Raw genomic sequence first — 19,961 nt, 5'->3', positions numbered from 1 at the left:
TTCCAGTCTGTCCAACTGTTGTTCTCTCTGTCTGGGCTCTATGTCCACCTATCGTTTACTCCTCCACCTCCTTCCCACCCCCTATCCCATCTTCAGCATAAATACTTCTGAAGAAAGGTCACTGGACCTGAAATTTTAACTCTGCTTTCTCTCCACAAATGCTGCCAGACCTGCTGAGATTTCCCAGCAATATCTGTTTTTGTTTGTGATTACCTTTTCTTCAAAAATGTACTTAGTAGACTGGACCATGTAATGAAAATTAATGACTTTTCTTCAGGAACTTAGAGTACTTTAAATTACCATCTGCACTGATCAACTCTCATATGATTTAAGGAGAAAGTGAGGTCTGCAGATGCTGGAGATCAGAGATGGAAATGTGTTGCTGGAAAAGCGCAGCAGGTCAGGCAGCATCTAGGGAACAGGAGAATCGACGTTTCGAGCATTAGCCCTTCTTCAGGGTTCCTGAAGAAGGGCTAATGCCCGAAACGTTGATTCTCCTGTTCCCTAGATGCTGCCTGACCTGCTGCGCTTTTCCAGCAACACATTTCCATCTCTCATATGATTTAGCCAAGATTTCCCAATCAAAGACAATACTCGGCACATTGCCTTTGGCTGTGAAGTTTTCTCCAAATCGACAATACTACTCATTTTCAATCAAGACTCAAGCAGGAATGAATGAATGAAGCCTTTCACACTGATGAAACTGAATGATAGGGTCCTGGGGAATGTTGTCAAACAGAGAGACCTTGGGGTACAGTTTCACAATTCTTTGAAGGTGGAGTCACAGGCAGACATACTAGTATAGATGGCATGTGGTACACTTGCCTTTATTGGTCAGTGCATTGAGTATAGGAGTTGGGAGGTGATGTTGCAGCTGTATATGCCATTGGTGAGGCGACATTTGGAATATTGTGTTCATTCTGGTCTCCTTGCTGTAGGGGAGATGTTGTTAAACTTGAAAGGGCGCAAATAAGATTTACAAGGATGTTACTGGGTTTGAGTTAAAGGGAGGGGCTGAATAGGCTGGGGCTATTTTTTCTGGAGCATCAGATGTTGAGGGGTGATCTTATAGAAGTTGATAAAATCATGTTGCGGTGGATGGGGTGAATTTTTCCTAGGGTCGGGGAGTTCAAAACTAGAGGACATAGGTTTAAGGAAAGAGAGGAAAGATTTAAACAGGACCTAAGGGCCAATGTTTTCACACAGAGGGTGGTGTGTGTATGGAATGAGCTGGCAGAGGTGGTGGTGGAGGCTGACACAATTACAACATTTAAAAGGCACCTGGCTAGTAATTGTTTAGAGGGATATGGGCAAAATGCTGGCAAATGGGCACTAGATTAATTTAGTTAGCATTGACAAGTTGGACTGAAGGATCTGTTTCTATGCTGTACAACTTTATGAATGGTGTATGTCGCAGGGTCACATGAAAGAGTACATGGTCTGCTTATGACAGTAGCTTCTACACTTAAAGCTTTTGAAAGGTCTTGAATCTTAATAAACAATGATGAGTGAATAAATCTAATGTAATCTAACCTAAAATGGGTGAGCTCAGTGAACCATTGCATCAGGTCAGGGGAGATAAACAGGGAGCTGGGAGATGATACTTGAGAGGGTGTTGGTTGTGGTGCTCAGTTGAGTTACATTGGATGATTAGTGAGCTAGAACAGGGAGTTGAACTGTGTAACATTTCCAGACTAAGTACTAAATGAGACCCACATTTCTGGCCCCAAGTCTCTAACTCTGAAGTTAATGACAGTCACTACTACAGAGGATCCAGAGCAGCAGAAATGTACGCCAAGGCTTCTGTGGAGTCCTTACAAACACTATCACTGTATATCCCAGCTCAAGCAATCTGTTAGAAACTTTAGGCATAGGTAGTTTGGTAATATTGGTAGCAGTACAGTTTAATCCACTTTTTGCTCTCAAATAGGGATTTAAAGGAAATGAAAATATGCTATAGATATATAAATCATCTTTTACTCAAATGAGAATGTTTATAATTACTATCCAACCAAATTAGATGACTTAATCCTACAATTACTTTTTTACATTTGATGAATTGCCACCGAATATTTGTAGGTTGTCATTTTTTAAAGCCAGGATTCGCTAGATTCAGAACAATGTAGGTTAGATTATTCTAGGTATTTTGTTAATACTGGAGTGACTTGTTAATTCTGGAGTAAAAGAAGTATTAAATTTAGCTTGTTTTAGCAGTTCTAACCACACATTATTAATGCCCCATAATATTTACTTGTCATGTGAGCAACAAAATATAAATCTATAATCAATTTGGGGATTCAATTTCAGGAGCTTATTATTTAACATTGCCCAGTATAGTATTGATGTAATTCGATAAAGTTGAAAGTTCTGATGAAAATGACTCAAATTTGTCAACTCAATCAAAATGCACATGACCAGCAATCTTGCAGTTAATTGTTTGGAAGCATGTTTTTTTAAAAGAGTTTTCATAAAAGCTGCTGAGATGCAACCAAAAATATCTCCATTGGATTTTCATCCACAACCATTTTTATCAGTAACATCTTGTTTTGTTCCTTTATTCGGTTAAAGTATTTGCTTATTAACTTTGTGAGGAAACAGCTGAGAGAAGGTGGCAAGTGTCCAACATTTTGACAATGTTTGAAGGCGAAAATACAACTGATGGTGAATCATCAGAGTTTGTTAATGTTTCTTAACCACAACAACTCAGCAGGTTAACAATTAAGTAATTGCTCCATCAAAACAGTTCCTTAGTTAATGTCACCGATGCAACAAACTTTATGCTTGAGCAGCTGGTAACAAAATTACTAATACTCACATTTTAACCATTTGGGTTGTTTTTGAAAAACATATGTGATGATTATATTTTACTTATCCAAAGAAATGTATTTATTCATTATAAACAAGAGTACAAATTGACTTGTTTTAAACTTTGCACTGAGTAATTATTTCAGTAAATGAATAATGCTATATTCTGGTGATAATATGATAACAGCGCAAATATATTCTGGAATAAATCCTGCAACAAACAACAGGAAAAATAAATACAACAGCATATTTCCTTTGGCAAAAGATGTACAGTTTTGCATTGAAACCTTAACTCTGTTTTACCCCCGACAGATGTTGGTTGGCCTGTTGAGTATTTAGAATATTTTCAGCTTTTATTTCAGATTTGTGGGGTTTTGTTTATGGAATGACAGTGTATATCTGCAATGAATTGGGTAATTTACCAGAAATTCTCCGGAGGAAAGAGATGCTATGACAGTTCCTCAGAGGTAATTACATATAGCTTGTTCTGAGATCAATCAAACAAAATCAGCTAATTATATATTACAGTGAGAATGCAATATGACAAAGTGCACCACTTCAGCCTGTAATCATGTGTTCTTTTAATAGATATTTTTGGTTTCTTTACCATCACCAAGTACCAAAAAGGGCTATTTATTTCATTTAAAACTCTTAAGCATAAAATGTACACAGTTACAAAAAATAACTAAATGCAGCTGACTGACTTGTTACCAAAATAAAGTTTGAGGTAAAAAAAATCTCGATTGTAACATCATATTTGCAACTTTTTCTGGTGCAGTTCATATTCAACCACAATCATGGATTGAATCAACTAAGCTCATTTCCGTTGCCTCTTTGAAAATTTCACATTAGAATTCATGGCTTTACACATCGAAAGCACACAAGGAGAATAACAGAACATTCATAAAATGTGCCCGTGGCTCAACAGTCCGCTAGCAATATTCAATAGGTTGGTCTAACGTTAGATTTAACTCAGTGAAATAACTCAGTGAATTAACTTGTCTTGTCTTTTTTTAAAAAAACCCCGTAATTCTGAAGGCCTGATTGTTTCACCTTATGATCAACCTATGTATACACTTGTAAAGAGGAACCATTGAAGTACATCTCTGAAAAATATCAATTATGTTCTGGGTTTTTTCTTTGCTTCTTCATCCCAATCATAGTCCAGAACACTATCGTCTTCCAACTCATCAGTGGAAAAGAGGTATTTGCTCATAACACTGGTCATAGTGCCAGCTGATGTTAATCCAAAAGTCTTCCTTTTTCTAGATGATGCTGAAGAGTCAGCATCTGCCTTTTGTGTCACACTGTTCAGCTGCTCAATAGTTGCCTTCTTTTCTATGGTGTCATTTTTGGTTTTCTTCTCAGAAGGTGAACTAAAAGAGAAACTTGCAAGTTTTGCTAACGTACTGGAGGCCACTTTCACCTGACTAGTTATAGCTGAACTATGGCTAGGTTGTTGGTCTGTGTGAGGTTCTGTAGAGAGTGGACTTTTTGATTTATTCAGTGTCAAATTTTGCACCTCATCTGTGGTACTTAAAGGTTTCTGTAATTTGAGGGATGGCTGAGTTTTACTGCAGTGTACAACAGGCAGTTCTTTGGTTTTGATTTTGTGCGCAGATTTACTTTTAGTGGTACGAACATGTCCTGCTTGGGTGTTTTTTCCATCAGTTCTGGGTGGTGCTGCTAGTTCTGAAGTGTACATCAATTCAGTATTTAATACCCCAACTTCTGCAATTTCAGATTGCAGCAATGATTCCGAAGCAGAATTATCTCCAATTAAATGTCTTAGCTTCTGCTTTGGTATGAATGCAAATGTTTTCAGTTTGGTCAACAGACAGCCGGAATTCCCATTAGTTGGAGATTCCTGGGGAGTGGTTTCACTGTCCTGCACCGCATTCTTTGTTCCATATGGATGACTTGACTTATTTGGTGCAGGCTGCATTCCATGTGAAGGCTCTTGGCCTAACTCATCACTATTTGACATACACAAGTTATCTGAATAAATGCTGGCCAGATTAGAAAATTCACCAGTTTCACTTAAATTAGTTGAGTGACTTTCGCTAAACATTTTGCCACTTTTGTACAACATTCCACTCTGTGAAATCCGGGAAGCACGAAGCTTTTTTGATGTGTGCACTGTGACAGCAGAACAAGACGAATTTGAAGAAGCAGAAATCTTAGCATTTGTCGGTCGTTCTGAGGAGTCAGTGCAAGCTGTTTTGTCAGTCTTTGAATTTTTGGGATCTGAACCAACAAACTTCACATGATCTGGATTGCAAGACCTTCCAGGTGGTAAAATCACATCTGGAGTGTTAACACTTGTTGCAACCCCCTCTAGATTTTTTGTTAGCGGTGAATGGACACCTAAATCAGGAAAAAGACTTTGATAAGAATTCTCTGATGGTACGTTTTGTGTGGCAGATTTATTCTGTACCACTTCATCTTCCTTTGACACCATGTCACGACTTTCACTTTGAAAATTAACAAACCAGGTCAGACCACCATTGGATTGTTCATCTTGAACGGAACTGGGCTTCACTTCATCACTTGTTGAATCCGAAAACTGATCAATTTTGTCACTTGAGTTTGTACATCCAGGAGGTAGATGGTGCCCTTTTTCATTTTGAACACTGAGAAAACATTCATATTGTCATAAAAACATCAACAGGTACAACAAAATCAAAACTGCATTAGAATAAATTAATATGCAATCAAAACTAGGACTTCCCTCTTTAACTCGAATTTAAGTAGAATTTAAAGCATTGAGTTAAACTGATGATCTTCTCAATTGAAAAAGTAAGCCGCGGGAGAGATATAATAATGATCAACCTAGTTTTCTTGATATATTTGTTGTAATTTCCATATCAACTGCAAGTGGCTGAATGCAACGGTCAGTAGGTGGCATAACTGAGCAGCAGGAAGAGCACAGCAAATCATACAGCTCCTTGGATACTATCTGACCAAGCTTCAGATCTATTGACTCTAACTTCCAGCATCTGCAGTCCATCCTGTCTCCTAATAAGTGAGCAGACTGGCCACCAGTAAACATGAAGGGTAATCTGGTGAGGCGGTCAATCTATTACTGCCCATTTTCTCCTTTTGCTGTAGATTAAAATAATCCTTCAAATTTTATTATGCAGATCAAATATTTTTGATGACATTATTCCCCAAAAGAAAGCTTTGTTTTACCAAATTGCTCACTGACCAGTTTAAAGTAATATAGTATTAACTGCATGGCTTCTTTTGAGGACAGCATAGAAACTCCCCATGTAAATGCTGAAGACCTCAACAAACTGCTCAAGTTACTCAGGACATTCTCTGGTGGTGAATTGTGAAGTTATGTTCTATGTTTTTATGTATTAACATTCTATGTGCAACCCTAGTAAGAGATGAAAAATGAAAAAAGTAAAGCGAATTCAAGATATTGATATGTATTTTGCTCTTTGATTCTGAAGCAGTTTCTATTCTGGTTACAATAGTTTTATGACGTTTTATCAGTGCTATAGGTCATAAATAAAGTTGTTAATCTCACGAGTTTAGCAGTTAACAGACCTTCCTCTGACAATGTCTATTAGAGGGATATTGGTTAATTGTCCTTATTTTTAAATGCAAAGCTATATATCTAAATATTTGCTAAATGGATAAAGATCAAATGGATCAGTTGGATCAACATTTAGAGGCAATGGGGAATTTACAAGAGCAAGGCAGGTGTGCTGGATGGCAGTTATAGGAAGGAAGAAAAGTTGCAGATAAAGTCACAACGATGGGTTAACTCCAGGAAAGGTAAGAGATTAGATTAGATTATTTACAGAGTGGAAACAGGCCCTTTGGCCCAACAAGTCCACACCAACCCTCCGAACAGCAACCCACCCAGACCCATTCCCCTACATTTACCCCTTCACCTAACACTATGGGCAATTTAGCTTGGCCAATTCACCTAACCTGTAGATTTTTGGACCGCGGGAGGAAACCGGAGCACGCGGAGGAAACCCACGCAGACACAGGGAGAATGTGCAAACTCCACATAGACAGTTGCCTGAGGTGGGAATTGAACCCGGGTCTCTGGCACTGTGGAGCAGCAGGATGAACTCAGGGCATGGTTAGGAACATGGGACTGGGATATCATAGCAATTACAGAAACGTGGCTCCAGGGATGGACAGGACAGGCAGCGTAATGTTGCAGGATACAAATGCTACAGGAAGGATAGAAAGGGAGACAAGAGAGGAGGGGGAGTTGCATTTTTGATAAGGGATAGCATTACAGCTGTACTGAGGGAGGATATTCCCAGAAATACATCCGGGGAAGTTATTTGGGTTGAACTGAGAAATAAGAATGGGATGATCACCTTATTGGGACTGTATTATAGACCTCCAAATAGTCAGAGGGAAACTGAGAAACAGATTTGTAAGGAGATCTCAGTTACCTGTAAGAATAATAGGGTGGTTATGGTAGGGGAGTTTAACTTTTCAAACATAGACTGGGACTGTCATAGTGTTAAGGATTTAGATGGAGAGGAATTTGCTAAGTATGTACAAGGAAATTTTCTGATTCAGGATGTGGATGTACCTACTAGAGAAGGTGCAAAACTTGACCAACTCTTGGGAAATAAGGCAGGGCAGGTGACTGAGGTGTCAGTGGGGGAGCACTTTGGGGCCAGCGACCATAATTCTATTCGTTTTAAAATAGTGATGGAAAAGGATAGACCAGATCTAAAAGTTGAAGTTTTAAATTAGAGAAAGGCCAATTTTGATGGTATTAGGCAAGAACTTTCAAAAACTGACTGGAGCCAGATGCTCACAGGTAAAGGGATGGCTGGAAAATGGGAAGCCTTCAGAAATGAGATATCGAGAGTCCACAGACAGTATATTCCTGATCGGGTGAAAGGAAAGGCTGGTAGGTATAGGGAATGCTTGATGACTAAAGAAATTGAGGTTTTGGTTAAGAAAAAGAAGGAAGCATATGTCAAGTATAGACAGGATTGATTGAGTGAATCCTTGGAAGAGTATAAAGAAAGTAGGAGTAGACTTAAGAGGGAAATCAGGAGGGTAAAAAGGGGACATGAGATAGCTTTGGCAAATACATTAAGGACAAAAGGGTAACTAGGGAAAGAATAGGGCCCCTCAAACATCAGCAAGGCGGCCTTTGTGTGGAGCCACAGGAGATGGGGGAGATACTAAATGGGTATTTTGCATCAGTGTTTACTGTGGAAGATATAGAATGTAGGGAAATAGATGGTGACATCTTGAAAAATGTTCATATTACAGGAGGAGGAAGTGCTGGATGTCTTGAAACGCATAAAGGTGGATAAATCCCCAGGACCTGATCAGGAGTGCCCTCGAACTCTGTGGGAAGTGAGGGAAGTGATTGCTGGGTCCCTTGCTGAGATATTTTTATCATCGATAGTCACAGCTGAGGTGTCAGAAGACTGGAGGTTGGCTAATGTGGTGCCACTGTCTAAGAAAGGTGGTAAGGACAAGCCAGGGAACTATAGACCAGTGAGCTTGACATCAGTGATAGGCAAGTTGTTGGAAGGAATCCTGAGGGACGGGATGTAGATGTATTTGGAAAGGCAAGGACTGATTAGGGATAGTCAGCATGGCAAATCATGTCTCACAAACTTGATTACATTTTTTGAAGAAGTAGCAAAGAGGATTGATGAGGGCAGAGCAGTGGACATGATCTATATGGACTTCAGTAAGGGGTTCAACAAGGTTTCCCATGGGAGATTGATTAGCAAGGTTAATCACATGGAATACAGGGAGAACTAGCTATTTGGATACAGAACTGGCTCAAAGGTAGAAGACAGAGGTTGGTGATGGAGGGTTGTTTTTCAGACTGGAGGTCTGTGACCCATGAAGTACCAAAAGGATTGGTACTAGGTCCACTACTTTTCGTCATTTATACAAATGATTTGGATGTGAGCTTAAGAGGTATAGTTAGTAAGTTTGGAGATAACACCAAAATTGAGGGTGTAGTGGACAGCGAAGAAGGTTACCTCATATTACAACGGGATCTTGATCAGAATAGGCCAATGGGCTGAGAAGTGGCAGATGGAATTTATTTTAGATCAATGCGAGGTGCTGCATTTTGGGAAAGGCAAATCTTAGCAGGACTTATACACTTAATGGTTAGGTCTTAGGGAGTGCAGGTTCATAGCTCCTTGAAAGTGGAGTTGCAGGTAGATAGGATAGGTGAAGGCATTATTTGGTATGCTTTCCTTTATTGGTCAGAGTACTGAGTACAGGAGTTGGGACGTCATGTTGTGGCTGTACAGGACATTGGTTGGGCCACTGTTGGAATATTGCATGTAATTTTGGTCTCCTTCCTATTGGAAGGATATTGTGAAACTTGAAAGGGTTCAGAAAAGACTTACAAGGATCTTGTCAACGTTGGAGGATTTGAGCTATTGGGAAAGGCTGAACAGGCTGGGGCTGTTCTCCCTGGAACGTCAGAGGCTGAGGGGTGACCTTATAGAGGTTTACAAAATTATGAGGGGCATGGATAGGATAAATAGACAAAGTCTTTTCCCTGGGGTTGGGGTGTTTAGAACTAGAGGGTATAGGTTTAGGGTGAAGGGGAGACATATGGGGCAACTTTTTCACATAGAGGGTGGTACGGGTATGGAATGAGCTGCCAGAGGAAGTGGTAGAGACTAGGACAATTGTAACATTTAAAAGGCATCTGGATGGGTATATGAGTAGGAAGAGTTTGGAGGGATATGGGCCGGGTGCTGGCAGGTGGGACCAGATTGGATTGGGATATCTGGTCGGCATGGATGAGTTGGGTCTGTTTCCATGCTGTACATCTCTATGACTCTATAAATCTTAGTCATGTTGCTCAGCCACCCCTGGACTGAGTGGATACATTACCTGTCAAGCCTTTGGAGTTCTTGATGGAGAATATCATTTAGGCCCAACCTTTCGAGCAATAGTTCACATTGCATTTTGTATTGCTCTTTTGGATTTTCTGGAAAGGAAGTATGCAATGCATTCACACCACCAAGTAGAGCACCTCCCTGGAAATGAAAATCAGCAGAACCTTTAACAATATGAACATACATCCATTCAACTAGCCACAGTTTTACGGGACCACAGGTATTTCTCCCTCTTCACAAAGACAGTCAATTTGGCCACTTCACTAGCATGGGGTAAAGTGAAGATGCATGCATGGCCACAGCTGGCACAGGGTCTGAAGCCACAATGTTGCAGTCATTCTGTATCACACTCCACCAACTAACTGAGTTAACCTAGACCTATGAACTTTATGTATACTATATGGGACCATTAACTCTTTAAATCTGTCCTCTTTCAGTAAGGTTTAGTCTACATGCACCATCTAAATCAATCTCCCTGTCTAAGCAGTGTGTGGTTTATCAAAATAATCCATTGGCTCTGAATTCAGTAATCTTATGTAATCCTTACATGTATCTTATTCAACATGAAAATGCATTTATCAACTATACATTACAAAAAGTGGATCTAAAAGAAAATGATTTTATTTTACTGAAGTGAATATGGATTTGATGTCATTTATGTGCGGGGTATGCGCTAACCTTTCAATTTGGCATCTATTAGGTGGAATGATTGTTTTTACTTTCAGCTCTACGTAAAAATGTTTTAATTCTTCAGAATAAATGCATACCTGCATGGAAGACTCCATTACAGAGATCACTGTGATGGCATCTTCAATGGTTACTGTATCTCTAAACATCAGCCTTGCATGAGCTGAAAAACATTTTTTTTTAAAAAACATGCAAAAGAAAACAGATCATAATTTCTATACAAACTAATTGAACTTGCATTGCTTAAGTATACCAGCAAACAATTATGATTTGTAAATCTTTCTATTATGCATAATTAAATCAGAATCCTATTTGTAAAGAACATGAAAACACAGAGAAATCATCCTTTATTAATTGGCAAATTAACCAATTTTTAAAAAGCCTGCTAGGCTTTCATTGCCTTTTTTGGCAACTTGACAGATTCCCACAAGTTTTGCTATATTGGAACATAAATTATGAATCACTTGATCTATCTGAATATATCCTTCTGTAACAATGAGAAGCCATTCAAATTATCCTCATTCTTATCCAGTTTTGAAGATGTCATAATGGACTTGAAGCATTCACTCAGTTTCTCTCACCACAGATAATGCCAGACCTGCAGAGTTTCTCCAGCATTCTCTGCATTTGTTTCAAATTGTACTCACCATTCCATGAATACAGTTGAGGGAGAGTTTTCTCAGTTGTAAGCCAATTCAGATTTGTTTCTTATTTTCCCTTTTATCTATGTTATCTTAGAAACATTATTTTCACAATTAAAGGTTCATACAGATTATTAGTCCCACCTTAGTTCAAGGAGGTAACCTGAAAGTAAAATTTCGCTGCCTTATAAGCAACAGATAGCACGATAAAAATATAGGAGCATTTTCTGGAATTCAGTAACATGTGCAGCAGGTGAGCGTAATTTAATCTTATTTCAGTGATTTATTTAATCTTATAGCAGTGTTACCGTTCTTACAGAGCTACAATCTCCATGTGGTTCATGTACTATTGGAATGGCAATAAAAATCACAAGCAAAATGAGGGAATGAAGTAGTCAATGATTTAGCAAAAATATTACGTTTGGATATGTAACTGTTAAGTAACATTCGCAGCAGACAAAGACTAGGCAATGGTCAGGTTCAGCAAGAACCAAATTACATTCCTTTGATTTCAATGGCACTTCCATTACCAAAGAACCATCAATTTCCTGGCCGTGCAGATGCTGTCCACTGGCTGCAGCCGCAGCTGGATGAGCCACTTAGATTTCACGTCTAGTAGATCATGTCAGAAGTTGGTATTCTGTGGCAAGTGGCTTACCTTCTGACTCCTCAAAGATTCTCCACCAGTGGAAAGACAGATGGCAGAAGTGTGATGGCATAGTCTCCTGCTTATATCGGTATAGCGACCATTACACTCAGAGCTACAAACTGCTGAATGCAGAGTAATCCTCTTAAGCAGCATAGAATCCACTGATTAAACACCTATTCTCACCATCACCAGTCTACTATTGGGAGGATGTAATTCAAATCACATGATATGGCGTCTTCAGTCACAACCCCCAACTCTCAACATCCATTACCTTGAATGGAAACACAATCAAACAGGATCCAAATTCCACATTTCCCTAACAGAATTGAGAGAGTATAGGCTTCAGTAGTTTAAGAAGCAGGTTCACCACTACTTTCTCAAGGGCAATTAGGCATTGTTAATACAGTTCTAAACACTTTGTTGCACAAATTTCAATGATACTGCAGAACGTCCACATTAAGAAACAGTTTAAATCTAATTGGTTTAAATGTGAAAGGGATGATGAGTAATTTTGTTCTTACGCAACAAGAAAACCTCCCACATTTTATAATGTAGCAGGGTTCCCTTTGTTGGCCCTTATTTTTGGTTTTTCTAATTTCCTCCAATGTCATTCCCTTAGACATTCTATTCACGTCATCATGCTGTTCCTTTACGTGGACACACAGGTTATGGACCAAGCCAGACCCCCCCATAAAACCTAACTGTGAACCCTAACTTTGCTAGTTGTTTTAAGCAGGTGTACAGTGATAATCCAGGAGGGATGCCACTGGTCAAACTTCTCCGTTTTAAACAGAACAGAATTTATTTACAAGATTACCGAATGAAACACAAACAAAAGAAAGCAGAATACAGAATAACTTAACCTATCCGAAAACCGAACAGACTATCCCAACTTAATGATGCTATTCCAAATTCCTGCAACAATCCCCCATAAACACCCCTTAGCACAGAAGGTAAAATCAAATACAGGGTCTTACAGGAGAGAGAGAGAGATGGCAGAGAGATTCATCATGGAACACCCTCTTCCATGTAGCTGTTTCTTTAACCAGCAACGTCAGGCCAACTGACTGCTTCCAGTGAATAGCTAGACTGCTAAAAACCAAACCAAACCAAACCAAAACCAGAGTCAAGCTGATCTGGGAGAACTGGCCACTCCCCTTTCATTGTACAATTTGTTTTAAACTTGAAAGCCTCTTGCCTGAGGCAGTATCTGTTAGCTATAAACAAACTGGCCCTAAAACCCATCCAAAGCATCAACACTGCCTCGTACAATGCTTTTGAAAACAAAACCAAGGACAACACAATCGTGTTATAGGAGCAGCATCATCACACACTATAGGAGGCAGTTCCCACAGTGGCAATGTCACTGGGCTAGTAACCCAGAACCTCAGACTGTTATAGTGACCAGGGTTTGAATTCCACCTTAGCAGATGACAAAACGTAAATTCAATAAAAATCTGGAAACGGGGTGACTATGTGACTACTGTCGATAGTCTTGGAACCCATGTGGTTCACTAATGCCCTTTAGGGAAGGAAATCTGCCATCATTATCTAGTCTGGTTCATGTGTGACTCAGAACCACAACAATTGTGTTGCCTCTTAACTGCCCCTGTGAGATAGGGCTGGGTAATAAGTGCTGGCCGAGCCAGTAATGCCCACAACCTATGAATACATGAAAAATAAGTTAACATACAGGGCATTTCAAAGGAGCTCTCAAGTGTCAGCCTAAGCCACATGTAGTTGGTATTGATCTAGACTCAGAAAGTACTACCATTGAACCATGCTGACACCATAGTTCACCAGTGAAAAAGCCTAAACGAATGATCACTTTGTCATAACCAAAGCTTTCCCTTTACCAGGAGGCTGCACCTGTTAATTCCGTCAACTTTGTGCTCCACAGCCACGTGTTACATGTCAACTGCCTCAGCTTTCCTATGTGCTATCAGCCCACTTAACTTAATGAAATGCTCTGCTTGCAAAATTAGATGTGGTCTGTCTTTGAGCTGCTGATGCAGGCATGGCCAGCATGTGCAAAAGTGTGGTTCCAGGGCTTTTCAGCATTGAATAACATGGGAAGTTTGTGATTTTTATAGTTAATACATTGTGCATGCAATTGTAATCCAAAAAGGATTGCAATATGAGTAACAGTGGTATCACATAGCAGCACCACACAGAACATGACACAAGGAATAGTTGCTAATGAGATTTTGATGGTCCAATATAGAGTTGTGATCTTACCCACTACACTATGGCAAAGCAAAATATTATGAGAAGCAATGTTCAAGGGGCTAAAGCCTTTCTTCAATAATTAGATCTTCACTACAAACCTGCTGCACATTTTACCAAAAAAATGACCCAAACAAATAAAAGCAAAATACTGCAAATGCTGGAAATCTGAAACAAACTCACAGAATGCTAGAGAAACTCAACAGGTCTGGCAGCATTTGTGGAAAGAGAAACAAAACCTGTGTTCTGAGTCTGAAGAACAGTCATATGACAACTCTTGTTCCTCTCTCCACAGATGCTGGCAGACCTGCTGAGTTTGCCCAAAACAAGGTGTATTTTCTAAAATGAAATGACACCTAAATTTAATGCTGGGAGAAAAAAGGCTTCTGCATGAAAAGTTGTCATGACTCCAATGTTTTCAAAATAATTTTATATCTGGGATTTAACAGTGAAGCAATCAGCAGGTTTCACAAATACTGTGATGTTAATAATCTTTCCAGCAGTGTGAACAAGTCATTGCCAGATACATGCAGAGGAACAACTGTACCTCACAAGCATTTCAAAAGTACAGCCAATTACTGAAATAGAAACAAAATATTGCAGATACTGGAAATCTGAAATAGAAAGGATATTATTAAACTGGAAAGAGTGCTGAAAAAATTTACCACAATGCTACCTGGACTGGAAGGTTTGAGTTATAAGGAGAAGTTGGATAGGCTGGGACTTCTTTCCCTGGAGCATGGTAGATTGAGAAGTAACGTATAAAGGTCTATAAAATCATGAGAGGCGTAGATAAAGATAGACAGCCAACAGATTTACCCCATCGTAGGGAAATCTAAAACTAGAAGGCATAGGTTTAAGGTGGGACGGGAGAGATACAAAAGGGTCCAGAGGACAATTTTTTCCACAGAGGATGGTGAGTGCCTGGTACGGATTGCCAGATGTAGTGATGGATGAGAGTACAATTTCGTCATTTAAGTATTATTTGGACAGGTATCTGGATGGGATAGGTAGAGGGATATGGACCAAACGCAGGCAAATAGGACTAGTTTTAATTGTGAAAACTGGTCGGCATGAGCAAGTTGGGTCGAAGGTCCTGTTTCCATGCTGTCGACCTCTATGATACTAAACACAGCATGCTGGAGAAATTCAGCCAGTCTGGCAGGAACAGTGGTGAAAGGATCTGTTGGTTATACAGCTGTATTTATATGAATGGGTATGTGAAAAACTATTCAGAAAAAGCTATCTGCATACCTAATAAACCCAAGTTGGTGACGGAAAATCCAAAAGAATCTTACCTTCAGCTAAACGGATCAAGCTCTCAAGCATGCGTATTGTAGTCCTCGCTGCATTTCTAAACCCGCTTTGACGCTGTACTTGGTAATACTTCACAAGGATTTTATTTGCTTCGCCAGAAATCTTAGGTTGTAAAGTTTTGATGAGACAAAAATAAATTTTCATTTTCTCCATACTCCACAATTTCTCAGAGATTGTTGGGGAAGCTAAATAATTTTATAAACATAAGATATATTGCTGTAAGACATAATTCAATCCAAACTTCAAGTGTTTGTTTAAACTATGAAAATGTTACTGCAAGCATATTAAGTAAATTTGAGAAAAGAAGAATAATAGTTTTCCAGACCTTTATTTTCCAGAATGAAAGAAGCTATGACTTTGTCCCATTCTTCATTTTTAGTATCCAGGAGTACCAATACAAGATCAAATCTGCTCAGAAGTGGACTGGCAATTGCTGTATTTACAGTAATGGATTCATCAGGGTCATACTGACCTTTTGGATTTGTAGCTGCAAGTATAGTTGTTCTTGTATTCAACTTGCATACTAGACTAAATGTGGAGAAAGTAAGGTCAGTAAAAATCTGCTGTGTTAATTTTACATGTGGACAAAGTTCTGTTCACGCATTTCAGTACAGTTCTAATAGAATTTATATTTACATCCCCAGTTCATTTCTTGGAAGTTAAAAATATAGCAACAATCCTTTATTTATATAGAGCTTCACATATGGAATTAATAGACTGGATTCTCCCATTCTGGATATGATTAAACTTGATAGGGTTCAAAAACAGATTTACCAGAATGTTGCCGGAAGGCTTGAGTTACAAAGGCTGGGACTTATTTCACTGGAGTGTAGGAGGTGAGGGGTGATAATAACCTTATAGAGGTTTATAAAATTATGAGGGGCATAGATAAGGTGAATAGCAAAGATCTTTTCCCTAAGGTGGGGACTTCAAAACTCGGGGGTATATTTTTAAGGTGAGAAGAGAAAAATTTAAAAAGGACATGGTGGCAACTTTTCTTTTAAACACAGAGAGTGGTTAGTATGCAGAACGAACTTCCAAAGGAAATAGTAGATGCAGGTACAGTTTCAACATTTAAAAGATATTTGGATAAATTCATGAATAAGAGAGGTTTACATAGATATAGGTCAAAAGCAGACAGGGGAGACTAGTTTATTTGGGAACATGGTTGACATGGACTAGTTGGATTGAAGGGTCTGTTTCTAAACTGTATGATTCTATGACTATGATCCCCTCTTAATACTGTTGGGTTGACTTCACAAATGGTGGTTGGAATTTGAATCAGAGATTTCTGCCCTCATTTCTAGCTCTAAAATTTTTCATTAGTGTGGGACAGCATGCACACTGCTGTACCAACATGGGTCAGCACCATTGTGAAAATATATAATTTCGAACTTTAACCATTTTGAAAACATTGCAGACATGAACTACCTGGCCGAATCTCCCAACTCCCTATTCCCCCCTAGAAGGTGACAATCTGGCCCATAATGTCCCATCTGCATTACTGGCCAGCATCGGGAAGAAATAAATTTAACATCCAAGATATATCATGTTCTGGTAACAATAGAAATAATATTTAACCAACCTATTCTAAAACATATCTGTTAAAATTACAGCAAGGTGTAGAGACCCTCCTAAAAGGGCCTTCACAATTTAAGGGGCAACGTGCATAGAAGTAGAGAGTTGAATCAGACAGTCCCCTAAGTTAGAATCAAAGAGCTAGGTTCTGAAGAATATTTATGAGTGCAAGGAGAAACGAAGTAAGAGTAAAGGTTTACATTAGGAAGTCACCTGCAGTGCCAGGATTAAACACACTGCAACTAATAGTGGAGAGGAGGAAGGACAAAGCTATAGTGTCTCAGAATCCAGAAAGCAGAGGATAGAAGCAGGAATCTGGAGCTGGAATAGACTCCAATAGTAGAATGGGAACAAGTTCAGAATTTGCAAATGATGAACTGGAAAGCATCAAGATTTGGGGGAACAGGAGTGAAAGGCATGCAAGACTCAACATAGGGTATTGCTGTGAGAATGCTGGATACTTGAAGCTTGGAAAACTAACAAGAATGTTTGAAAAGTTTTGCTTGGATGTGGTAAAGGCCGAGAGTTGGGGTGAAGATGAAGTAGGCCAGACACTGAACATGGGCTTGAATATAGCACAAAGTTAACTTGGTGCAGAGGTTGTGCAAATGATATTCAACCAGATAGCATCCAGAAAGGGAGGTGTGACTTGGGAAGGGCTAAGATGCAAAACTTCTGATGGGAGTTTAGCAGATGGGAGAATGGTTTTAGTCTTGCCAGTGCTGTGCCATACTAGAATAAAAGCAAAATACTACGGATGCTGGAGATCTGAAACAAATGCAGAGAACGCTAGAGAAATGCAGCACATTTGGCAACATCTGTAAAGAAGGAAACATTGAATATTTTGATTCTAATCTGACTCTTCTTCAGGACAGATGTCTGTACAAGATGTTGATTCATCAAGCTTCAAAAAGTGGACAAGCAGTTGGACAGAGGAGTTTGTAGCTGAGTTTTACCTCCTGCACACGTAATAGAGGCTTATTTTAATCAAATTATGGATGGAGTGCTTCCAATATTCCCAGTTTTAAAAGTCATCAATAATGCTACAGGGAAATGCAGCACACTTCAGACAAGCAGAAGGGAAAAGGCTTGATTTTGACTTGTCCTCAGATATAGGCAAGGCTGCATTTATTGTTCATGGCCACTTGCTTTCAGATTTAGTAATACATAATACAATTAGGCAGAGTCAGCATGGCTTCATGAAGAGGAGGTAACAAGCAGAATAGATAAACAGGAAGCAGTGGATATAATATATTTGGATTTTCAGAACGCTACTTAAGTAATTAAGACCCCCATGGTGATAGAGGTAGTGTATTAGCATGGATAAAGGATTGGCTAACTAGAAGAAGGCAGAGTTGGGATAAGGAAAGCAGTTTCAGGATGCTAATTTGCAATTGGTGGTGAGCCACAGGGGTTCGCGTTGGGCCCACAAATATTTGCAATGTATATTAATGTCTTGGATGAGGGAAGTGAATGCAGTCTATCAAGATTAGATTAGATTAGATTCCCTACAGTATGGAAACAGGTCCTTCGGTCCAACAAGTCCACACGGACCCTCCAAAGAGTAACCCACCCAGACTCAATTCCCTCTGACTAATACACCTGACACTATAGGCAATATAGCACGGCTAATCCACCTGACCTGCACATCTTTGGACTGTGGGAGGAAACCGGAGCAAACCCACACAGACATGGGGAGAATGTGCAAACTCCACACAGACAGTCAGTCAAGGCAGAATCGAACCTGGGACCGTGGTGCTGTGAGGCAGCAGTTCTAACCACTGAGCCGCCCTAAGTTTGCTGATCACACAAAAATGGATGGGAAGGCATGTAGTGAAGATGACACAGAGTCTGTGGAGGCTTACAGCCAAATTAAGTGAGTTGGCAAAGACCGAGCAGATGGAGTATGCTGTGGGAAAATGTGAGATTACGCACTACAGAATAGAAGGGTTGAATATTGTTTAAATGAAGAAAGATCTCAGAGAGACACAGAATAGAGGTATTTGAGAGGTCTCATTCATACAGTCATACAGTATAGAAACAGACTCTTTGGTCCAACTCATTCATGCCGACCAGGTTTCCCAAGTAAATTAGTTCCCATTTCTCTGCATTTGGCCTATATGCCTTGATGAATCAGAAAAAGGTAGCATTCAAGCTCAGTGGGTAATAGGGAAGATAAAATGATTGCTAGTCTTTCTTTCAAAAGGAACGGAGTATAGAAATAGGGACTTTTTGTTAAAACTACACAAGGCACTATCAGACGACATCTGGAATTCTGCAAACAGTTTTGTGTGCCTTATCGAAGGACAGATAAACTGGCATTGGAGACAGTCCAGGGAAGATTCACTAGGCTGGTACAGGTATGAAGGAACTGTGTTATAAGGAGAAATTGAGAGATTGGGCCTGTACTTATTGGAATTTAGAAAAATGAGAGGTGACCATATCGAAATATACAAAGTCCCTTGGGAGGACTTGACAGAGCTGATAGGGAAAGTTTGTTTCCCTTGTAATAGAGTGTAGGACAAAAGGGCAAAATCTCAGAATAAGGGGTTGCTTAGTTGCGACAGAGATGAGGAGAAATATCTTCTCTCAACATGCAGTAAGTCTGTGGAATTCTTTACCACAGAGAGCTGTTGAGGCTGTGTCATTAAGTATAATAAAGGCTGAGATATTCAGATTTTTAATCAGTGAGGGTCTCAAGAGTTATGGAGAAAAGGCAGGAAAGTGGAGTTGAGGATTATCAGATCAGTCATGATCTCATTGTATAGTGGAAAAAAAATTGATGGGTTGAATGGCCAACATCTTATGTAGTACTTGAGAGTCAACTACATCATTATGGAATTGGAGTCACATGTCAGTTCCCTGAAAGACATTAGCAACTTAGACATTAGATTTTTGCAACAATTTGGCAGATCACTCTCATTGAAATTTAATTAAATCAATCTCGTACAAAGTTTGACATTGCAGGATTTATATCCTCAATCTCTGATGGTTCACTGTACATGAGTATCTCTTCCAGATGCACAATAACTGTAGTTCAGAAGTGCACTCTTACAGCCTTGCACATAAAATGTACTGAGTGGTCACCATGCCAGTGGAAGAATGGTAGTAATATTAAAACAACTCATGCAGTAAATTGACCACATGGAAGCAAATGCTAATACACAGTTTGGGCAAAAT

General features: G+C 39.4%; 1 protein-coding gene across 4 annotated transcripts in view; it reads right to left on the bottom strand.

Moving 5' to 3' along the window:
• Positions 1-3,821: 3,821 nt before the first annotated feature.
• Positions 3,822-19,961, bottom strand: part of mcm9 (minichromosome maintenance 9 homologous recombination repair factor) — a 56,040-nt gene continuing 39,900 nt past the window's right edge. For all 4 annotated transcript variants that reach the window (XM_043684404.1, XM_043684399.1, XM_043684394.1 and 1 more), the window contains exons 9-13: positions 15,529-15,731; positions 15,185-15,388; positions 10,451-10,533; positions 9,679-9,824; positions 3,822-5,438 (exon numbers count right to left, since the gene is read on the bottom strand). In XM_043684404.1, the coding sequence (XP_043540339.1) occupies positions 3,926-5,438; positions 9,679-9,824; positions 10,451-10,533; positions 15,185-15,388; positions 15,529-15,731 (2,149 nt within the window). In that variant the 3' untranslated portion in view covers positions 3,822-3,925. The remainder of the gene's footprint in view (positions 5,439-9,678; positions 9,825-10,450; positions 10,534-15,184; positions 15,389-15,528; positions 15,732-19,961) is intronic.

Source organism: Chiloscyllium plagiosum, chromosome 3 (genome assembly GCF_004010195.1).
Source record: "Chiloscyllium plagiosum isolate BGI_BamShark_2017 chromosome 3, ASM401019v2, whole genome shotgun sequence".
In the NCBI taxonomy this organism is placed as follows: Eukaryota; Metazoa; Chordata; class Chondrichthyes; order Orectolobiformes; family Hemiscylliidae; genus Chiloscyllium; species Chiloscyllium plagiosum.
The sequence above is the reverse complement of the archived record's forward strand: the minus strand, read 5'-3'. Positions and strand labels throughout refer to the sequence as shown.